This window comes from Arabidopsis lyrata (genome assembly GCF_000004255.2).
Source record: "Arabidopsis lyrata subsp. lyrata unplaced genomic scaffold ARALYscaffold_8, whole genome shotgun sequence".
Taxonomy (NCBI): Eukaryota; Viridiplantae; Streptophyta; class Magnoliopsida; order Brassicales; family Brassicaceae; genus Arabidopsis; species Arabidopsis lyrata.
In genome coordinates, this window is record NW_003302548.1 from 2,498,739 (window position 1) to 2,520,840 (window position 22,102).

At 31.4% G+C, this 22,102-nt stretch overlaps 4 protein-coding genes across 5 annotated transcripts; 3 read left to right on the top strand and 1 right to left on the bottom strand.

Annotated features, from left to right (window-relative positions):
• Nucleotides 1-4,013: 4,013 nt before the first annotated feature.
• Nucleotides 4,014-4,238, top strand: LOC110225646. Its single transcript, XM_021015462.1, has one exon. The coding sequence runs from the start codon at nucleotides 4,029-4,031 to the stop codon at nucleotides 4,170-4,172; it is 144 nt and encodes a 47-aa protein (XP_020871121.1). The 5' UTR covers nucleotides 4,014-4,028; the 3' UTR covers nucleotides 4,173-4,238.
• Nucleotides 4,239-4,753: 515 nt separating this feature from the next.
• Nucleotides 4,754-7,814, top strand: LOC9301354 (transcription termination factor MTEF18, mitochondrial). 2 transcript variants are annotated; one of them, XM_021030208.1, is made up of 2 exons: nucleotides 4,754-7,102; nucleotides 7,237-7,814. In XM_021030208.1, exon 1 carries the CDS (start codon nucleotides 5,310-5,312, stop codon nucleotides 7,086-7,088), a length of 1,779 nt encoding a protein of 592 aa, XP_020885867.1. In that variant the 5' UTR covers nucleotides 4,754-5,309; the 3' UTR covers nucleotides 7,089-7,102; nucleotides 7,237-7,814. The 2 variants fall into 2 exon arrangements, with proteins under 2 accessions (XP_020885867.1, XP_020885871.1); XM_021030212.1 differs by having other exon boundaries at nucleotides 4,756-5,187; nucleotides 5,318-7,814.
• A 22-nt stretch (nucleotides 7,815-7,836) lies between these two features.
• On the bottom strand, nucleotides 7,837-10,547 carry LOC9299601 (regulatory protein NPR3). The gene is made up of 4 exons (XM_021030217.1): nucleotides 9,456-10,547; nucleotides 8,600-9,350; nucleotides 8,327-8,527; nucleotides 7,837-8,234 (listed from the first exon to the last, which is right to left on the bottom strand). The coding sequence occupies exons 1-4, from the start codon at nucleotides 9,987-9,989 to the stop codon at nucleotides 7,960-7,962; spliced, it is 1,761 nt and encodes a 586-aa protein (XP_020885876.1). The 5' UTR covers nucleotides 9,990-10,547; the 3' UTR covers nucleotides 7,837-7,959.
• A 7,629-nt stretch (nucleotides 10,548-18,176) lies between these two features.
• Nucleotides 18,177-20,703, top strand: LOC9301355 (probable zinc transporter 8). The gene is made up of 4 exons (XM_002863479.2): nucleotides 18,177-19,269; nucleotides 19,391-19,540; nucleotides 19,949-20,226; nucleotides 20,457-20,703. The coding sequence occupies exons 1-4, from the start codon at nucleotides 18,682-18,684 to the stop codon at nucleotides 20,701-20,703; spliced, it is 1,263 nt and encodes a 420-aa protein (XP_002863525.2). The 5' UTR covers nucleotides 18,177-18,681.
• The last annotated feature ends 1,399 nt before the right edge of the window (nucleotides 20,704-22,102 follow it).

A 22,102-nucleotide genomic window follows, 5' to 3' on the forward strand; every position in this document is an offset into this window, starting at 1 on the left:
TAACTAAATTTTTAAAAGTGTCACTTAATTAAATTATACATGTTCATTATAGGTTTAAGTTAATTAACAAATTTTTAATGAACACATATATTTTTTATGGAACAAGTTTAGTCTTTATTACATTAAAATTTTAAAGTTAGAATAGTTATAATGTACATATATAATTTACATTGATATATTATATAGTTTTATTTAACTTATTAGTTTTGAAAAAAATTGATGAAAATACTTCGTGTAGTTGACAAAAAAAAGAAATACTTCGTGTAGTTAACAAGACATTTATATTATATGGAAATGATGGTTATGGTGTTGCACACATAACCGATGATAGTTCGGGGATGTCCGTATGTAATACTAATAGTTCGTGTAGTTAGCGAAACATTAAAATAGTCTGTATGTGTGGTGATGTGTTGGTGTATAGTTCGTATAGCTGCAATGATTTTTCTTTTTATATTATCTTGCATGTTGTCCAATTAAAATGTATACTTATGGAGTTTCACACGTAACCCCACCATATATTGTCTATTTTGCCAAACCAATGTAATATATTATATAAAATACAAAAACGAAAACACTAGTTTTGAATGGCATACTCGTAAGTCGTAACGATGCGGTATATGGTATACCGTTTTGATAATTATTAATCACAAAATAATATGAAAAATGTTATTTTAAATATTTTATATAGTTTTCCTATATCATTTATTTTACAACTAGAAGTTATATGTTAAATTTTATCAACGTAAACATTCTTTAATGCTCAAAGACATTGTTTAGTTCCTTTTGAGTGTACTAGAATAGCACCGTTGATCACACCAAGGGTTCTGCTCATGGAGTATTCGTTTTCTAATGTAAGATCAACAAGATTAATACACATAAAAATATAAGATAAAATATACAAATTAGTTGGGGATGTGCCTTTAGTCAAGTGGTTAAGTCCACATGACTCCGCCTTCCCCACCGGAGTTCGACTCCACTAAGACGCGTTACCCCGTGTAGTAGGGATTGGCTATGGATCGGGCCTTGTCGATCCAATGATGTCAAAAAAAAAGAAAAAAAAAAAAGAGAATGGGTACCATATGTGTGGTGAGCGAGTTAAGTGCAACATGTGGCATGTTGAGAATCTCAGTGCCGAAAATCTAATCGAAATCTAGCAAATGATCCTTTAAATTTCCGAACAGATAAACAAAAGAGGGATAGTGAGGATGATGAAGATTGATTGAGCAACCTGATTATCCAAGACCTTGTGTGAAGAGCAGATCCTCTAATGACGGGAATCTCCATAGCTTATCTCGAACGGTTCTTGTCAACAATCTTTCGTACATTCTTCTTCTTCATGTTTTGCTTCTTTCTAAACTTCAAATTGATGATTCTCGTCAAAATCAAAAATGGCAAATCGATTGTCTCTTCGTGACCTCATTTCTGGGCTCCGATTCCACTGGACAAGCTAAGACCCTCCAGACGAAAATGGTTTCTGATTTGTATGGGTTTTAGGGATTTACATTATATATAACGTAGCATGATCATTTTCGTCATCAACCTTAATGACGTTTAGTACTGTTAATAAGTTTTTTTCTATGTATACTACTATTAAGTTGATTAAACTTTTACTTATTAAGTTATTATTGACACTAGGGATTAGTCCAATACATTTGACAATTGATATTTCTAAGTTAGTTAAAATACTAAAAAAACAGGTAATGTTGTATTTAACATTTTAATTTTTTAAAAAAATATATGGTACTATTACTGGTTTAAATTTATCTTTCTTTGTAATTTATGTTTAAGAATTATTTTTTTTAATTTTCTTTCATTATTATTTACTCATAAATATATTTCCTGCAATATATTTTCCCATTATCTCTAATCTATTTATTTTTATCTATTTAATGTTTTACATCCTAAATACGAATTGAAATAACTTGTCAAACATATTACCACTAACTTAAACACATGTTAGTTCTCAATACCCCGAAAGTAGTAGTTATTAGCTAGTACGTAGAGACTTTTCCGGAAACAAATTAAAAATAAGTAGTATATGGAACTAGAAGTGTTTGGCAAGAAAAATATTAGAATTAAATAAATGAAAAAATTTTAAAAATTTTTTTAGAAAAAATGTGGGCTTGACACATCATCACAAAAACTCTCTTTTAATATATAGAGGATTAGTGAGAGATTTACACTACTTTGTAACAGTTTACTGGTAAAAATCTATATGAAGGGCCGCTTCGCCGGGAATGTACTACAAAAGCATGAACTTTTTGACTTTTGTCTTTGTCTTTCATTTTGAGCACCATTGGCAAAGCACAAATGAATTGTTCAATGGTCTCTCTTTCCCCCGTGAAGCCAGCATCATATCAATACGAGATCTCTTTACACTTGTCAACCCTTATGTAGGATTGTGTTACCAATCAGACCTTAGATTCTTAGTTTTTTAGTTGTAGATGATTTAAAGTAAGGGCTATATTAATTGATATGCATAGAGGATTGCAAAATTAAAAATCTATCCATACTTATTTTTTATTAGTTCTCTTTCCTCTGACTCAATTAATACCAAAACTACCCTTTGTTAGAATTAAATGCTAACAAAAATAATAACAAGATAAATAATTTAGTGTTAACAGTAAAAATAACATTGTTCATTTGTTATCAGAAACACTATCTATCATCGGAATCAATAAGGACACAATGATTTTTGTAGTTATCTATTTGATTAACAATGTAAATCAAATTGTATTGCGATAAATAAAAACTAAAACACTGTTCGGGCAACATGAAAAACACTATTCATCACGAGATAAAATAAAAAGATAATGATTTTGCTGATTATTTATTTGATTAGCAATATAAATCAGATTGTATCGCGATAACTTTTCAAGTTATATGATAGATTTATATTTATCATGTTAAATTATTTATCATCTGATTGATATCAACTAACTTATATATTGACATGTTTATTTATTTCAACAATTTATTTATTACCGTTAACTTATGCATTAGCATCGTTAACTTATGCATTAGCATATTTATTTATCGTGATAACTTGTTTATCACGGTTAACTTATGTGTTATCGTGGACGTAAAAAACAATAAAATTTCATTCTTCTCGGGTATCCTCCTCTGTCGTCATTCTTCCAAATTTTCTTCTTCTTTCATTGTCACCTGCAACTCCAACCCATGTTCACCTGCAAATTTCCTTTTTATTTCCTTTATCTTCGTCCTCTCCATCTTCACTTTAAATTACAAAACTATAATTTTCATCCCAAAATTCTTCAAATTAAAAGTTTAATCCATCCAAACTCATGTAAGTTCTCTCTATTTTTATGAATCGTTTGGTGATAATGGTGTGTTACATATAAAAACAATGAATTTTATTAACCAAATGGAGAATTGGATATAAAATCTGTTTGAAAAAAATAGAAGTGACGATGAAGAAAGAAGATGATTTGGAAAGAGGAGGATTTGGAAGAAAGACAAATAAATCAAGTGTTTAGAAAAAGGGTAAAATGGTAAAACATTATTCTCTCTCTTGCTCACTTAATTAATAAAAAAGCATGCATACAGACTTAATTCTTTGGTCTTCTGAGCATAGATACTGATATTTGCCTTAAAGTAACAACAATTATATATATGACTTACCTAAAAAAAAGTTATCTTATATCATTCTAAAGAAAAGTCTATACTAACTTACTCCCCATGTTCTTTTTTTTTTCGTCAATAGGATTTCATTTATAGGATTCAAGATGAAATACATGAGCCGGCAAGTACAAAACACTTCCGGAGACATAAGCTGGCGAGTACAAGAACACTCCCAGAGACAAAGACCAAACAAGGTAAACAAAGGAGAAAAAACCCAAGCACACCAACTACACTACAACCATCAATACTTCCCGGATCAGAATCTAGAAACCCAAAAAAAGAATTACAAAACCTAAACTTTAGAAAATTAAATCAAATCTGAGATTAAGAAAAACACACAAACGGGTTACAATACAAGAATCTCCTTTACCACAAATTGGAACCGAATGAAAGTGCCGTGCGACCCTCTTTATAATGCTCCAGAGAGGAGCCACGGAGGCGGAGAGACACATCCAAAACCTAGAGACAAGGAAAGTCTCTTGAAGAAAGGAAGAAGATCTAGGTCTACGATGGTGAAATTCTTCATCTAAGGCAGTGAAGAACCGGTTGAAGACTGCCTCTGCCAAGGAAAGATACGGCCAGATCGGAAGCTGAGAATGGCGGAGACAAAAGAGCCAAATAGCAAGAACACAAGGATGAAAAGATTTAAGCTTTAAAAATCTAGATCTGGAAAACTAGATCTGATTCCGTTGGAAGAAAAACATGGATGTACTAAAGAAAAGAGATTTAACAAGACTAGAGAAAGAGTTTTTCCGGCTCCAGTGTTGTGGAAGCCACCGGAACCGGAAAAAAAAACACAGCGATGACTACTTTTTTAAGAGAGAAGGGAGAGTGTTTTTTTAGGGTTGGAGAGAGAGGACTGGTAGTGACTTTTGTTTCCTTACTCCATATGTTCCTTATTAATGTATTTTATAGGATTTTTACATATATTAAAAATTATTTATAAATGTAATATTTTTTGTGATTTACAATTTTCTATATCTCAAAACCAATAGTATTCAATTTTTTCCTTGAAATTTATCAATAATAACTAAAAATATTGCATAAAAAAAACTTTAAATATCTATTTTTTTGAAACAAAAATTTCCCAGAAAATACAATAATAAGAAATTAAAAATTTTAACCATAATACACAAGATCTTGACAGATAGTTCTCTCTGTGACAAGCTAAAACATTCGGTAACGTAAGTATTCACAATTTACAAAAACTTGCATTCATCACTGTTAAAATCAATATGCAAACCTGATTGTTAAAAAAACATAGTTTACTATTTTGATTAAACCCACTCGACAAGGGTTTTCCACAAGACCAACCATTTTAATTTTTAAGGAACCAAAAAAAAAAAATCTTTAGGAACCAAAAAAAAGATATGGTCATATTAGTAAGAAGAGGAAGAATTCAGGGGCCTAGTAGTAATTTACAACCCGGGGTCGCCGGAGCTGAATACATCACAGGCGGAGAAGTAAAAGACCCCTAAGACGGAGGTTTTAGCAAAGATACAGAGAGATTCTGAGCGATGAAACCTTATAGTCCTTGATTCTCTGGTAAATTTCTATTCTTTCGATGAGTTATTAAGGAAAGAAACTATTTTGATGAATCTTACATAGCTCTGCATTTTTGCCTTGGGTTTTAGGGTTGGTTTTGTTTGATTCCTCTCTTTGCCTTAATGTTTAGGGTTGCAATGATGTTTTCAAGATTTCTGAAAAAATTAGAAAACATTGCTCAATTCAATATCTGCATTGCTTTCTCCTCCATTGCTCATCAAAACCAGGTTTCAAGGTCGAAACTTTATCATGTTTATAGTACTGTGAGATGTTTTCAGAGTGGTAGATTTGTCTGTGGGGGTAATTCTTCTTCACGGCATTGGTCTCAGTCACCGACCCGGGTTTTCGGGAATCGGGTTTCGAGAGCTATGAAGAATGAAGCTCAAAAAGCTCTCTTTGATTACTTGCATTATACTAGAACCCTTAGTTTTGTTGATGCAGATCATATAAGTAAGAATTCTCCTCGTTTTATTTTGAGTTTGTTGTCCAAGATTGATGATACTCGGAAGGAGGATATATCCCGGGCATTGACTAAGTTTCTAAGGTACAATCCCATCAACGAGTTTGAACCATTTTTCGAGAGTTTGGGTTTGCGTCCATCTGAGATTCCGCGTTTCCTTCAACGGGACTTGGTTCTTTTGAGTGATGATGGTATCATGTTTGAGAACTTTCATGTTCTTTGCTATTATGGGATTCCGCGTGGCAAGATTGGCCGCATGTTTAAAGAAGCAAGAGAGATTTTTGGATACGAGAATGGGGTTTTGGCGTCGAAACTTGAAGCTTATGAGAGCTTGGTTCTTAGTAAGCCTATAGTCATTAAGCTTGTTACTTGTTGCCCATTGCTTCTGGTTGGTGACATTGATAGTGAGTTTGTTTCTGTGATCAATAAGTTGAAGGGAGTAAACATAGGATGTGATTGGCTTGCGCGGTATTTGTCGGATAGAAAAACATATAACTGGCTTCGGATTCTTGAGACAATGGAGCTCCTTGATAAGGTGGGGTTTAAGGATGAGAGGTTGAGTAGTCTTTTGAAAGCATATCCAGATTTGGTGGGTGAGGCTTCTGGAAATAAAGCTTATATTATGTTGGAAAAGTTTCATAAAGTTGGACTTCAGATGAATGAAATCGATAATTTAGTGACAGACAACCCAGAGATGCTATTAGAGAAATCTGTAAAAAGAATTTTAGAGACGTTGAAATTCTTGAAACGTATCAGAATGGAAAAGCAGTTTGTCGTAAGGTTTTTACTGTGTCACATGAAGCTTATATGTTCATCCTCTTTGCTAGGACCTAGAGCTGTTTGGAATAGATTGAAAATCGGAAGAGACCAGTTATGTCAGATCATTAAGGAAGAGCCTTTGAGATTGTTCAGTTTAGCTTCTAAAACTAATAATAGTAGAATTAAACTTGATTCACTGGATTTGAGGAATGCAGAGAAAACGGTGTTCTTGTTGAAGCTAGGGTATGTAGAGAATTCCGATGAGATGGTGAGAGCTCTGAAAAAGTTTCAAGGGAGGGGAGATGAGCTACAGGAGAGATTTGATTGCTTTGTGAAGGCTGGTTTGGACTATAATGTGGTTAGCCAGCTTGTTAAGCGGGCGCCTCATATGCTTAACCGGCCGAAAGGTATCATAGAAAAGAAGATCAATTTGCTAACAGATTATTTGGGTTATCCAATTGAATCCGTGATAGAGTCCCCAACATATTTGTGTTATAGTATGGAGAGAATACATCACAGATTCTCAATGTACATTTGGTTGAAAGAAAGAGATGCAGCAATGCCGAGGCTGACACTAGGCACTATAGTCGGTATTTCCAATACCCTTTTTGTGTCATACTTTGTCAATACCCACCCTGAAGGTCGAGCTACTTGGGAAAATATAAAGAAAGCATCTACCTGAAGTGAATTTAACTGGTCAGTTCAATGATAAAACGTTACCTTCAATCTGGAATTTTTCAGTGAGATGGAGAGGATCAGAGAATATGTCTATGCATAGTGAAGTATTTCCGCCTTTGAATTTGATAATTACTCTCTATTCATCAGTATAGTGATACGAATGCCAACAAATGGACAAGGAAGGACTTGGAGAAAGCTGAAAGAACAGAGACTCTCCATAGTGTTGCTACGCTATTGAGCACAGCGAAGTGATTCTTAGACTGGAGTGAACAGAGCGACAAATTGGAAAGGCACAGTCCTTCGTTTATACAATATTCTTCTATTGCTTTCCGAAGCTGGAAATGCACACATACCATATGATGCAACTTGAAATATTTTCTTTGTTGAAGGAGACAGTATTGGTCAGACAAGGACCCGACCTGATACCGAAGAGATCAGCTAACGTCTACGTATTTACTGGGACATACCTGTGACAGTTCTGTTCAGAATGCATTATTACAGGTTGTTTGGAAGAATGGGTTTTGTCCTTTACTCTTAGCCACCATTAGTCTATCTCCTGTAACTATGTAACATATAGCTTTGACAAATGATCATGCTTTTTCCTGACTTTTTGTGGAGTGTCTTTGTCTGTTTAAGTATCTGAGAGTATCTTGTAGATTACCTAACTATTAGATTTTTGTATTGGAAACAAAAGATTGCATATAGTTAAAATGTTTTGGGTTAATCAGCATTCCTAATCTTAGTGCTATACATTTAACTATCCATCTCTCTTTATTAAAACTGAACCTAAAGCATCTGTATAAAATCTGAAGAACACCCAAAAAGAAAACCCTTTTAACAAAGATATCTAATTACATTTAACTTATGGTGCACTTTCATGTTGTGTAGTTCAGGTCATCTCTTATGGAAGAAGAAGAAGGAGAAGATGAAGCAGAAAGACAAGACCGCGCAATCTTAGACTCTTTGTCTTTGCTATATGCCTTTTGGACATCATCCTTAAGCTCTCTATATCTCATTCTCTTCAATCTTCTTTCATGTGTAGATCCCTTCTCAAAACGTAAATCATCTAGGATGTCTTCGTCTATGTACTCAGCCATGTACCTATCTAGAACCGCTGAGCCATATGGAAAAAACCTTCGACCAGTATCAACTGCATTGTGAAGCGGTAAATGAAGTCAGTCAAGAGAAAATGAGCAACAGAAGAAGAAGAAGGGTAAACTCACAAAGAGCAAGCTTTTTTACCTGTTTTCATTAGAGCCTCCATACGAGTAAGAAGTCTTTTGGTTTGCATATCAGGCGTTTCGTTTAAATCAACCTGATTCAAGTTTCCGGTTAACCCATTCGAAGGTGGTGGCAGACCAGTGAACTCACTTGTACCTTCGACGTTACCAATGTCCATAGCCACTTTAGCTTCCGTTGGAAAGAACAACTGAGCAAGCCCCACTGCAAAAGGTTAATGCTTTAACAAAAATGTCGTAAAGATACAGAAGAATTTAGCAATTATCAGTCAATTACCTCTCTTTTCTAGGTACATCAGTCTCATTTGCAGATCTTCAGGCATAGAAAGGGAACACATTGGGGTATCCAGAACCATGGGGTTCTTCCTGATTTCTCTTTCCAAGATATCGATGCATAACCTAGCTTTACTAGATTCACGCCCTTTCGCTGTTTTGGTATGATAATCCTTTGGATTTGTCAGTCTTCTCAATATATTAACTGCGCTGCGTCCGTCAGATGTAAACTCAGATGCATTGGCGCCTTCATCGATAAGCGATATAATGATCGATGGCTCTCTACGCATCGCAGCAAAATGAAGAACAGTATAACCCCGGGAGTTCCGAAAATTCACATCACCCATATCCAGAGCTAGAATCTCGGCAACAACTTTCGGATCACTATACACCACAGAATAATGCAGACCATTGGCTTGATCTAGAGTGATATCTGACTCAGTCAAAAGAAGCTTCACAAGCTCAACATCATCTGAATCCAACGCCTTGAGAATTTTACTGATTCTTTCGAGCAATTTCTCCGAAATCTTGGGACTGGTTTCTTCGTCTTGCGGGGACATAAGTCGAAGCTGTTTAATCTTCTCTGCTACTTCAGAAGGAACTTCCTTTTCGATACAGAACCTGTAAAGATCTGACCTCGCCACTCTCTCAATACACTGATCAAGAAGCTGAGTCAACTTACAATTGAAAGCAACCATAAGAATCGGAAGCACATTCTCAACAAGTGTCTTCTCCACAAAGTTACAAAGCCGCCGCTGCAAATACACAAACATAAAGCAGAAACCTTTAAGTTCTCATTGAGGTCTATGAATCAAGAAACAAAGTTATAGAGAAAAAAAGAAAGAAGATTTTTCCCACACCTGAAAAGATGAAACTAGCTCAGGCACTTGGAGAACAGATGAAGCATACATCAATTGAACAACAAAATCAATGGCAGGTCGACAAGAATCATGAGCACAAACTGGATCAACACAAGTCGAAACTTCCAAAGGAAAGGGCTTTAATCTCCCAGTGTAGATATAACTTAAGAAATACAAGAAAGCTTCATGACCAACAGCTCCATAAGGTAACATCTCTTTCAACTGGTACTTAGGTTTCTCAGTTTTCGATATTTTCTTCTCTTTCTTGAACAATTCTTGGAAAAACTTACTTCTTGCAGCTAAAATGCATCTATGAACACCAACCGGAACACCATCAACAATGATCTCTGCATCACTGTAATCAAAATCTGGATTATTAAGAAGCTGCTCAAGATTGGAGCTGAGTTTGCTTAGACTAACAACTTCAGGATTAGAAGCTGTGCTTGATGGGAAATGATTAGACCCAATAGAACCATAAGAGAAATGAGAAGATGTGAAACTTAAAGATGATGATGGCTCAGTCAAAGTAGCCATTTTTCTCTTCTTCTTTTTGCAGAATTATCAATCTTGTTGCATGAAGATCAAGATTACACAAGTCTAAAGATCGGTTTCAGATACAAAAGCCCAAAATTTACATTTCTAACAAGGAATCAACCAAACACAGAACCAAAAGGGGAAATTTTGTAAACTTGGGGATTTTAGTTATGAAACTATACCAAACAAAAAAATCGAATTTTTCAGACAGAACATTACTCTAGCACCTCTGATTCAATGTACCAAAAGAAAGTCATAAGGAAAGGAAGAAACTTTGGACAAGGAATCAAACAAAATTGGGAGAGAAAAAAACCCTCAAAGAATCTGAAAAAACGAAGGAGATAGAGATTGAAGAAATACAAAATCAGGAATTGAGATCTGCACAATCGTAAAAGATAAGATCAAAGAGAAGGCAAATTGAGATCTATCAAAGAGATAAAAACGAAGAGAATTTAGAGGAAAAGTCAAGAGAGAAAGAGAGGTATATAAGGGATAGATGATGATGAAATTGAGGACAAACAGGACACAACAGGTGCAAAGTGATGGTGAAAGAAAGAGACAGCTTCAATGTGAAGAGAGAGAGGAGAAAAAAGAGTTAATATAATAGTTTTTTTACATTTTAATAATATGAATTTATAAGCATTAGATTAAAAACGGAAAAAAGATATTCAGCTACACGAAGTATAACGAAATACATGGCTACACATGTCAAGTTTAGAAATGTACAACCAACTACACGAACTAAATGTATTGAATGCCCACATATACCAACTATATGATGACATGTAGTCAACATCACGAACATCTTATTCCGGTACACCAATCGTTGAAATCCGGCGTTGACCATCGTTGACCGGCATTGACCAACAAAAATATGCAAAAAAATTATTTTTATTTATTTTAATATTAAAAACAAAACTAATACATATTAAATTCAAAATAAAGATATTTTGTATATATATTTAATATATTGATTATTATAATTAGTTAGTTTTTTCAATTTAAAAACTAAAATAAAAGTGAAATAAAAATAATTAAGCGAATTACTTATTTGTACATTGTCAATAAAAAACATTAACTTCTTATTTTACAAATGCGTTTGCTAAAATCAACATCGTTAGATTTTCTATTTTCTATATATTAAAAAGAAACATTGCGAATTTTTTTGTTGTTTACGCGTTATTACGAGAATTTGTTTTAATAATTTTAATTACAAAAATTTAACAATATATTAAATTTAGACTAAAGAATATATAAAATTTTCTATATATCTTTTTTATGTATTATGATTTTGATTTTAGCAAAAAACTTTATATATTTTTACCATGCAAAATTTAGACTAAAGAGTCATATACTCAATTTTTTGTAATAGAATTTTATTTATTTCACTTTTAGTTTAGTTTTGAAATTGAAAAAATTAACTAATTATTATTATCATACAAAATATATATATTTTAAAAATATAGAATGTGTTTTTTTTTATTATTATTATACAACACCATAACCGATTCTATAGAATAATTCTTTTTAAAAACATTTAAAATAAATAAAAATATATATTTTTTAATATTTTTGTTGGTCAATACCGGTCAACGATGGTCAATGCCGAATTTTGATGATTAGTGTACCGGAATAAAATGTTCGTGATGTTGACTACATGCCGTCATATAGTTGGTATATGTGGGCATGCAATACATTTAGTTCGTGTAGTTAGTTGTACATTTTTAAATTTGGCATATGTAGCAGCCATGTATTTTGTTATACTTCGTGTAGCTGACTATCTTTTTTCCATTAAAAACATGGTCTAATAAAGTAGTATAAAGAAAGACTCAAATGAAAGTTGACAAATAGAAAACAAAGACTAGGAAAATCAGTGTATGGTGCTAAAGGTTCTCCGTGGGTGACGCCACACACTCACATATTCGACATTTTTCTCTAATTTATTATATAATATATTGGGTTTGTTAAGATTAATCTTTATTTGACCCAATAAAAAGTTTAATATATAAAACAATCGAAAATTTTATTATTTGAAAATATTTACAATTGTTTACCATAATTAAAAGCAAAATCGACATTTGATATGTGATTTTTTAATTTTCGGGTTTTGTCTTAAAACTTTTATAATTGTTTTGTATCATGTGAAAGCATTTTTAGTTTTAAGTTGACCAATAATAAACTAGTAACCATATTCTACAAAATCAGATCTAATCTAGGGATTAAACTTCTAAATCTTTGATTATGTTGTATATATGTTATAATGTAATTTATATTTACATAGAAAGGTAAAAAGGAACAATGAATAACATGGTATGAAAACAAATAATGTGATTAATTTATTTTTTTGAAAAATTCATTTAATTTTTATATAACATGTAATTTTTTCATAATATATTAAATTTTACCTCGGTGTCTAGTTTATTAATTAGAGTTTAGGATTTCAAATTTAAGATTTTTTGTTATTATATAATAAATTCACATAAAACATAATATGTTTACGGAAGAAAAAATTATTTATTCTGTAAAACAAAAGACACAATTTAAAAAAATCTCATTATAGTTTTTGTTAATGTTCTTTATTCAATAGTTTTATTATATTTAAACATTTTATGCGTTTTCAGTAGTTGCAAATTGTATTGCTAATTTCATCTGATAAAATAATAAAATTTGTTTCTTAGTTGTAAACAATTTGTAATGATATGCTAATGCCGTCACAAAATAGCATTAAGTCAAGAAAATTAATATTAAGAAATAGCCGTCACAATTGATGACGGAAGGAAGTGACGCAAGCAAATGCGAACGGCATATGAATGATGTGGCTTGTGTGTGAATTGCTGTGATGTGATGACGTATTAAACAATGTCACTTTCGGAAAAGTAGATAAATCATAAAATATTTGTAGAGATTATATAATAGCTAAAGTGGTCCGAATTTTATTAATTTATAATTTTGTGATGACCAAAGTCATTCTTTGTGGCCTAGTTCCACATTTCAAGACATAAATAACGTTCTCAATCTGAAATGATTTTTTTTTTTTTTGTCAAAGACAATCTGAAATGAATTGTATATAGATATGAGGGACGACCATGTTGTCTTCAATCTATACTAGTGTTTTTTAATTACATTTTTAGTAGGTTGCTTAAATTGTTATCCGATAAATTTTATATTTGAACCAATAAAAATTTTTCTTCATAAACTTTATACTGGATAGTTTATATCTTTTTGGACCGGATCAAAACATATCTGAAATTATGAACAAGATATTCTATATTTAAAAATATAGATATTTAAAATATTTGGTTAAGATTAGAAATACAATTCTCCTATCCTCTTTGTTTGAACATTTTTTAACTGTTTTGAATCGTCATATAATACATAAAGTAAAAAAATATCACAATTTTTATCTGCATATATTGAGATTCAATATTTTAAAAACGGATATATATTACCCAATTGATGAAAATATGTGTGTTCAACGTTCCATATCGACTAAAATATTTAGATCAGAATCATATTATAAACAAAATCAAAATGAATCCAAATCTGAATAAACAAGAAGCTCAACTTAATAAGCATATCCAAATTCAAAATTATATACCGTTTCATTCGGTTTTTTAGTTTAACTGCTTAATTTTACAGGAAATGTTAAATTTTAAAAATTTTAAAAGTTTAAAATAATATTATTCATATATTTAAGATCAATTAAAATTTATAATATTCTCAGCATTTAAACATATATAAAGGGTTACAATAACACGAGACGGGTTATATTGTAGATAAGGTTATTTAACGGGACGAGATTTAAGAATTTTAAATATTATAATTCATATACTTAAAATCAATAAAAAGTTTATAATATAAGAACATTTGAACATATATAAAGAGTTAAAATAACATAGGACAGCCGACAAAAAAAAAATAACATAGGACAATTATATTACAGGACGAAGTTATATTGCAAGATGGGGTTATATAACAGAATGAGTTTTCAAAAAAAATTAAAACATCATTAACCCGCTGCTTCAATACGGTTAAATCTTCATTTTATTACTTTTTTAATACCACCAATATTAGACATATCGAATGATCCTGATTAAAGTAATTTGTAAAAAACAAAAATTATCGTCTGGTATACCGTTATTTAATAACAATTGTAAATTATAAAATATAAATGTCTTATAAAATTATATAAATTGCAAAAAAAATTATATAATATAATATATAATCATTAAATTTTAAAAATCACTAATTTTAAAAATAAATCGTTTCGCAGTGTACCGCAGGTTAAAGTCTAGTTAAATAAATAAATTCTTGAAATGCTAAAAGCTTCGTAATAAAGTTGTGTAAGTCTCTTATGCTACCATTTTAGACGTCGGAATTCGACTCTAGCTAGGTGAATTAAACTCTTTAAATAATTTTTTCTTAATTATTTAAAATCTACTACTCCCTCTGTTTTATATTATATGATGTTTTAGCCATTTTATTTTGTTTCACAATATAAGATGTTTTGGACAAAAAATTCAAGTTTCTATGTAAAAATTAAATTCATACAATTTTATGACTATTTATATTCTGCAGTAAACTTTTTCATTGACCAAACTTTCTTTAAGTAAATAGTAAAATTATGATTTCAATGTAAAAATAATAGAAACAAAAAAAAATTAATTAGTTTCTTAAACTTTGTACTTTTAACCAAAACATCCTATATTTTGAAACAGAGGGAGTAGAATCATTCTAATTTACTATCATTTAATTATGTTTTGAAAATGTTTATGCTTGTTTATTATCTAATATTAGCTATTTTTATCTTATTATCAAAACTCATCAATTTAATCTAGATTTATATTCTGTTTACAAATGATATAGACAGAAGTGGAGGCAGCGTTGTAAGTATGGGGATCAATTTATACCCACCCATAAACTTTTTGAAACTAGTCTAATTATGATTAAATATTTAAAAATAACCTTATCCCAAAATAAAAATTGACCCTTATCAAATTTTAGTTTAAGCAACTCAATAAATATGTATATACTAAAATTTATAAGCTCGATAAAACTCATTTTCAATAAAGGGTGAGTTAAATATATATACTCAGAATAATTAAAAATAAAGAGTCTAACCTTGAAGATTATTTATTTTTATTTAATTCTCTTTCATGTGACTCAATTTAATACCAAAAATACTTTTTGTCACATATGCGCGTTAACAATAAAATTACAAGATAAAATAGTTTAAATCTAACATCAGAAAAAAAAAAAAAAAAAAAAAACAGATTTATCGACGGTAGCTCCAGTTAGCTCTCCGAAAAAGATTCAATTACAATTTTAAATTGTTAATTCTAAATATATTTTTAACAAAAAATAACATAAATTTTAAACTTGGATAGTGACACTGCAATGTCACTAATACAAATCATAACATATTACTATGTGATAAGTTTTGGTCACTATATAATTATTTTATATTAAATTAAAAATGTATTACTTTGGTTTAAACCATCAAATATTAACTTAATAAACAAAAAAATTCTTCCGACCAACTCGTTATTTAAACCAGAAGTTTAACCCATTCAAATTTACAAATTTCTTACATAAAATAAAATATAACCATGTAAACCCCTAATAAGTACAGCCTAATTAACCTCACACAAGAGATAAAGATCATTATAAAGAGGAGTGGAAACAAAACGAAGCTTGACGAAACAATTATAAAGAAAAATAACAAAAACAAAAAAATTATTAAATTTCCCATGCAAATATACGGTGAACTTTTTTGTTTGTTTTAGAAGAGAAAACAAACTTGAAGACCCATATAAATGTTAAAATGTATTTTTTTTTTAAAATTTGTTGAATGTGATCCATATAAATGTATTACCGAAATAAAAAATTGAAGCATCCAATGGGGCGGTGTCAGTGTCGGTGATGCTTCCTAGTTCCTGCTGAGAAGCTACGCGGAATATATGGTTTATCATACAAAAGTCTCTTTATGTGATTTTCTAAATATATCGACTAAATATTTTTTATGAAGTTGTTAATATAACATGCGTTTCCACTTTTGATATTTGAGTTGTCGTGTATCAAAAAAAAGTCTTGGCGTGCGTGACCGGGTCATATACAGCAATGTTCTTAATGGTGTCAAATTACTACTGTTTGCATTAATAAAGTAAAAATAAAAGGCATACAGAGTTTTTGACAAAGCGATTTTCTTTGTAAAGAACCAACAATTTGGTAGGAAAAAACCGCAGCTACTTGTCAACAACAACAAACAACAACTCAATTTAATGACACTATTTATGTAAGTAACTAAAGAAGCTTCCCAATAAATTTTGTTCCTTTCAAATCTCATTGATTTTAGATTGTCATCCAATTAGAAGAGTTCGATCTGTAGTCTTGTCACTTGAAGTAGAACTTAACATTTGGAGAATGTGTTTGTAAATTGTTTTTACTTCGACGGAATAAGGACATTTCAAGTTCATATGGTTTCTTGATTTCACGGTCACTTCGCAACGCAAAAACACTTCTTTCAACTGGTAAATATTAACTACAACAGCTATAATATGATTAATGAAGATGAAACGATTAACATTTGGTAAATTTGCATGGAAATATTAAACACAATCTAATCATTTCAAGATTAGTATAATGTAATAAGAAATCAAGATATACTATTTATAAGAGATAAATAAGAAGCGATCATTTGTTATATTATCTAGGCTATAATATATTACTGTCCAAATGAAATTATAGATTGCGTAAAAAGTGTTACTATTGTTTACGTAAGAAACTATACTGTATATTTGGAAGTGGCAAATTATCAAGTATGTAGTTCCCAATCAAATCCCAAAACGGTCTTCAAATTTCCATTACATCTGCCATTGGCAGCTGCACTCTTCCTATCGTTTAATACATACACGAACATCACCAAGCTGAGAAACGATAAATCAACACGTGGTCGGACCATTCTTGCTCAGAGTAAACGTCCATAACAATGAGGATTGTGTTGAAAATGTTGTCACAAGACCACTGATCTGATCAGATTCTAACGTCTCTGTACTAGCTACTTGTGTTGATAGAGAGCCAAAACAAAATCAAGCACTTCAGCATCACTACATTACAATTAATGGGCCCGATGCTGTGACCCATTAATGGACAACTGATCTTAAAAAAAAAAGAAGATTTCTTTTCTAACCTTAAAAAAAAAAAAAAAAATCTAAAGCATATAATCTCAAAAATCGGCTTACAGAAATTAATGGGCCCGATACTGTGACGGGCTTTTCCAATTTGGTTTGGCCCAGCTTTGATAAACCTAGTTTCATTCGGTAATATAGTTTTAACTTTTAACTGATTCTTTTTGAAACATATGTAGTGATATATTACTGATGATACCAAGAAAATAAATCATAATAGTTTTTCTGCATTTTCTTCATATTCCCATCTATGTTCCATTTCCTTGTGCAACATCCACTAATTATATTTTGATTTTTGATCTCGTAAACTAAGTAAAAAGTTACCAGAAAATAATTTTCTCTGCAATGAAAATTTTTTGTTGCGGCAGAAAATTGGAAAATAGATATAACAATCACTAGCTTGATTATCCCAATTATACAACTAGTAACTTTTTTTCTTGTCTTAAACAAGAATATGTTCTTCCAAACTTTACACTCCTTATACTTAAAGATTATAGGGAAAAATATTTTAAAAATCACAAACTTTTAAATTTGGTTGAATAAAAACACCAACTTTCCTTTAAACGTTTTAAATCACCAATTTTATCATTAACTTGTGATTTTAGTCACAAATTTTGTTTTACTTTTCATTTTAGTCACATATTTTTGTTAACTGAACTAATTTAGACCTGTCATAAAAAAATTGACGAAACGAATTAACAAAATTAACTATTCGTTACTTATCTCCGACTCTCCGTAATCAGATTGTCAACAAATTCAATATAGATTATTATCGGAGACTTTATCTATTAATATGATTTGTTAAAACTTAAAACACTTAAAACGTGCCTAAATTAGTTCAATGAACAAAAGTTTTGATTAAAATGAAAAGTCAATAAAACTTGGTGATTTAAAACGTCTAAAGGAAAGTTGGTGCTTTTCTCAACTAAATTTAAAACGTCTAAACGTTCATGATTCTTTTGACATTTTTCTCAAAAATTACATGTGTCAAACTTTATCATAGTTCTTCCAAATATATGTTTAGAATTTAGAATCTAACATATTTCTAGTCTTATATATAGATTTGCGAGACTTTATTTTAGTCGTATAACTAACATTGACTTGTTAACGATCCAAAAGCATGAATGAAGGAGCTCAATCCTCGATCGGCGTGAGCCTGGCCAGAATGAAATTCCATGGAATGGATTACGCATAGGGAATATATGATACTATATAAAAAAAATATAATATCAATTATGTTTGGCATAATTATATGCATATGAAGTTGAATATGTCCATTTTAAAGATAAGATTACATATTCACATAACTATACTTCTAATCTACATTGATATTGACTCATGTGTCATGCGTTTTTTTTGTCCGTAGATATAAAACGATCAATATTCCATGTCAATATCAACAAGCCGGCACATTATAGTCCCTGTATATATAAGTCGTAAATTTCATATGATTTGAAGGAAAATAACACATTATTTTCGTTTACTAAAAGAAACAAAATTAAAAAATGGCTACGACTACACAACACATGAATCAAATCTTCCTCGTACTCCTCCTCATCTCCTTCGCAATCTCTCCGGCAATATCAACGGTTCCAAAAGAATGTGAGGCCGACTCAACAGAATCTTGCATCGATAAAACCAAAGCCTTACCTCTCAAAATCGTAGCAATCGTTGCCATCCTCGTGACAAGCATGCTTGGAGTTACAGCTCCTCTCTTTAGCCGATATGTCACTTTCCTGCATCCAGACGGTAAAATCTTTATGATCATCAAGTGTTTTGCATCCGGGATCATCCTAGGAACCGGTTTCATGCATGTTTTGCCGGATTCTTTCGAGATGTTGTCCTCTCCATGTCTTGAAGACAATCCATGGCACAAATTTCCCTTCACGGGCTTTGTCGCTATGTTGTCCGGTCTTGTAACTCTCGCTATTGACTCTATTGCTACAAGTCTCTACACCAAGAAAGCTTTTGCTGATGACAGCGAAGAAAAGACTACTCCAATGATAATTCAAATCGATCATTTGCCTCTAACAACTAAAGAACGTAGCTCTACATGCTCAAAACAACTATTGCGGTACCGAGTTATCGCCATGGTTAGTTCTTCATTACAATGCCATTTAGCTTTTTGCTTTAACAAATATATACACTCATGGAAAGTACTATATAAATTTTGAATATTTAAATCACATATTAAAAAATCATGTGTAAAATTAGGTGTTGGAGCTTGGGATAATAGTTCACTCTGTTGTCATTGGACTATCTCTAGGTGCAACCAACGACACGTGCACCATCAAAGGTCTTATTGCAGCTCTTTGCTTCCATCAGATGTTCGAAGGCATGGGTCTCGGTGGTTGCATCCTCCAGGTACAAAATGTTTTTACATCAAAATCCATTTTCATATCTGGTAAAAACACACTAAACAAAAGCGTAGCGTAAAAGCCTTAAATAGGATGTAAAAATGAGGATAACATTAACATGTATATATATTAATTTTCAAAAATAATAGCAACTAACACCATAATATATTTTTCCTTTACCAAATCTCGAAAAAATTGACCATAACACAAACATATAGATTCAAGGATATATAGTAGCTTAGAATTTTATGTGAATACGCGTGTAACTTTTGATAAATATATTTTTCAATAAAAAAATTTCTAATCGTATCATATGATAGAACATATAGCATTTTGAGAAATACTGAGAAATACATATAGCATATGATAGAACATATCATATGATAGAACATATAAAAGTTTGTTTTTTTAACAGGCAGAGTATACAAATGTGAAGAAATTCGTGATGGCCTTCTTCTTTGCGGTTACAACACCGTTTGGAATTGCTCTTGGTATAGTCTTGTCGAGCGTTTACAAAGACAACAGTCCAACCGCATTGATCACAGTTGGACTGCTCAATGCATGTTCCGCAGGATTGCTCATTTATATGGCACTCGTAGATCTTCTAGCCGCAGAGTTTATGGGATCTATGCTCCAAGGAAGCGTCAAACTTCAGCTTAACTGCTTCGGTGCGGCTTTGCTTGGTTGCGGAGCGTAAACTCTTTAACATTTTACTTCCGATTTTTATGAAACTGTAATATATGGTTTTATTTAAACTGTAATATATGGTTTTATTTAATAACTAGTATTAAGCCCGTACTCCGTACGGGGCAAAACTTTAATCAAATTTATAGATAAACCAATTAATTTTTTTCTTTACCAAATAAAACTTATGACTCACTAAGCTCCATTACATCAACTACACAAATCTGTTTTGTCTCCAGGCTTAAACCGTACCATTCACCGTCTGTTCTCAACACCCGTCCTTTCTCGATCTCGTCTCCTCTCTCATCCATAAGCCTCACTTGTTGCCCTTGCTTTATCCCTTCTTCTGATGATGACGATGATCTCAACAGATTCTCTCCTGTTTTCGGGGTTTTTGATGCAGTCAGATCTTTAAATGGTGTTGATGGTTTCTGCTACCAAGTGTTTTCATCTCCAGGACTCTCTAGTAATTCCCCTGAGCTGTAATTATCACGAACTGTCCCCGTTTGCTTGTTCGTCCGAGCGAGTTTCGCTTTTCGGTTATTCAGTCTGAGAATAAACTATCAATGGCAGATAACGTATAGTGGTTACAATTCTCTTTACAGTTGACAAAGAGAAAAAAAAAATGAATTGATTTGATTGATGAGAAGGAAAAAAAAAGAAGAAGAAGATTTGATTTGATTCTTTGAAGAGACATGAGATTGATGAAACTCTAAGATCAGAGCATGTAGCAACTTGAAAATTTTTACCCGATAGAAGTTGTAGGAAAGAGCAAGGAAGAAAGAAATTTGTAAGCTTTTTGTATGAAATAATGTTGTTGTTCTATTGTTGAAGAAGAGAGACAGAGAGGAGATATTGAGATCGTGGGGGTGAAGAGGGGAAACAATTGCAAGGAAATTTTTTTTTTTAGTCTTTTTTTTTTTTGTTGAATAGCAAAAGTTTAATTGTTTAGAAATTTGAAAGTATAAAAAATGGGACTTAAGACATGTGTCGGATGGAGATGGTTGCAGTTTTTTTAGAATTGACTTGTGATTTATTATATAAAGAAGATAATAAAGTCAGTTATCAAGCGATTGGCCTCTCGTTTAATTTCCATAGTTATTTGGTATTGTGAGTTATATAATCTAATGAATACTCTATCCACAAAATTTAAGAAAAATCCATTTCTTTTATCCAGATTTTGATATTTAATGGTTAATTTTATTGCATCAAAAAATTGAAAAAAAAAGAGAGAGAGATATATGCAGAAGAACGTTGGACTGGCGATAAAAGTGATATATACGAGTGTAAAAGGTCAGGTCATGTGTGATCAACTGGAGCCTTGTATTTAATCAGGAGAAGTTTAAAAATGTCCAACGACCAAATAGTGAGGTGTGTCGGTCCATAAGACAATAAGGCTTGATTCCGAGTGAGGAATGGTGAGAAGTTTTCGTCGTATCGAATAATGATGCTTGTGGTTTTGGATTCAGATCAGTGTAGTTTAGCGTTTCTTTCATTCCAAATCTCGTAAACCAAAGCATGTATGATGAACCTTCTTGTTATGTGCTTCTCCCTTTCTTCTTAGATCCAAAGAACCCTCTTGTTCCACCCGAAACACACATAAAAGTCTATAAAACAATAAATCGTACTAAGAGAACGTTATTTTATGAATTAGAATAGAATGAAAATATTCTTATGTATTGAGTCAAAATCCAATATAAATAAATATTAAAGTTGAAGATAAACCAAAGAAATATATTCTTTTAAGATGGTAAGTTCGAGCCAAGTTCTCCTTTCTTCTTTTTCATCGTTTTTTATACAAAAGATATATGTAATCTGATAAGATTATTGTTATGCTTCTTCTTTAAAAATCATTTCCCTATTTTCTGATTTTATTTAACATTTC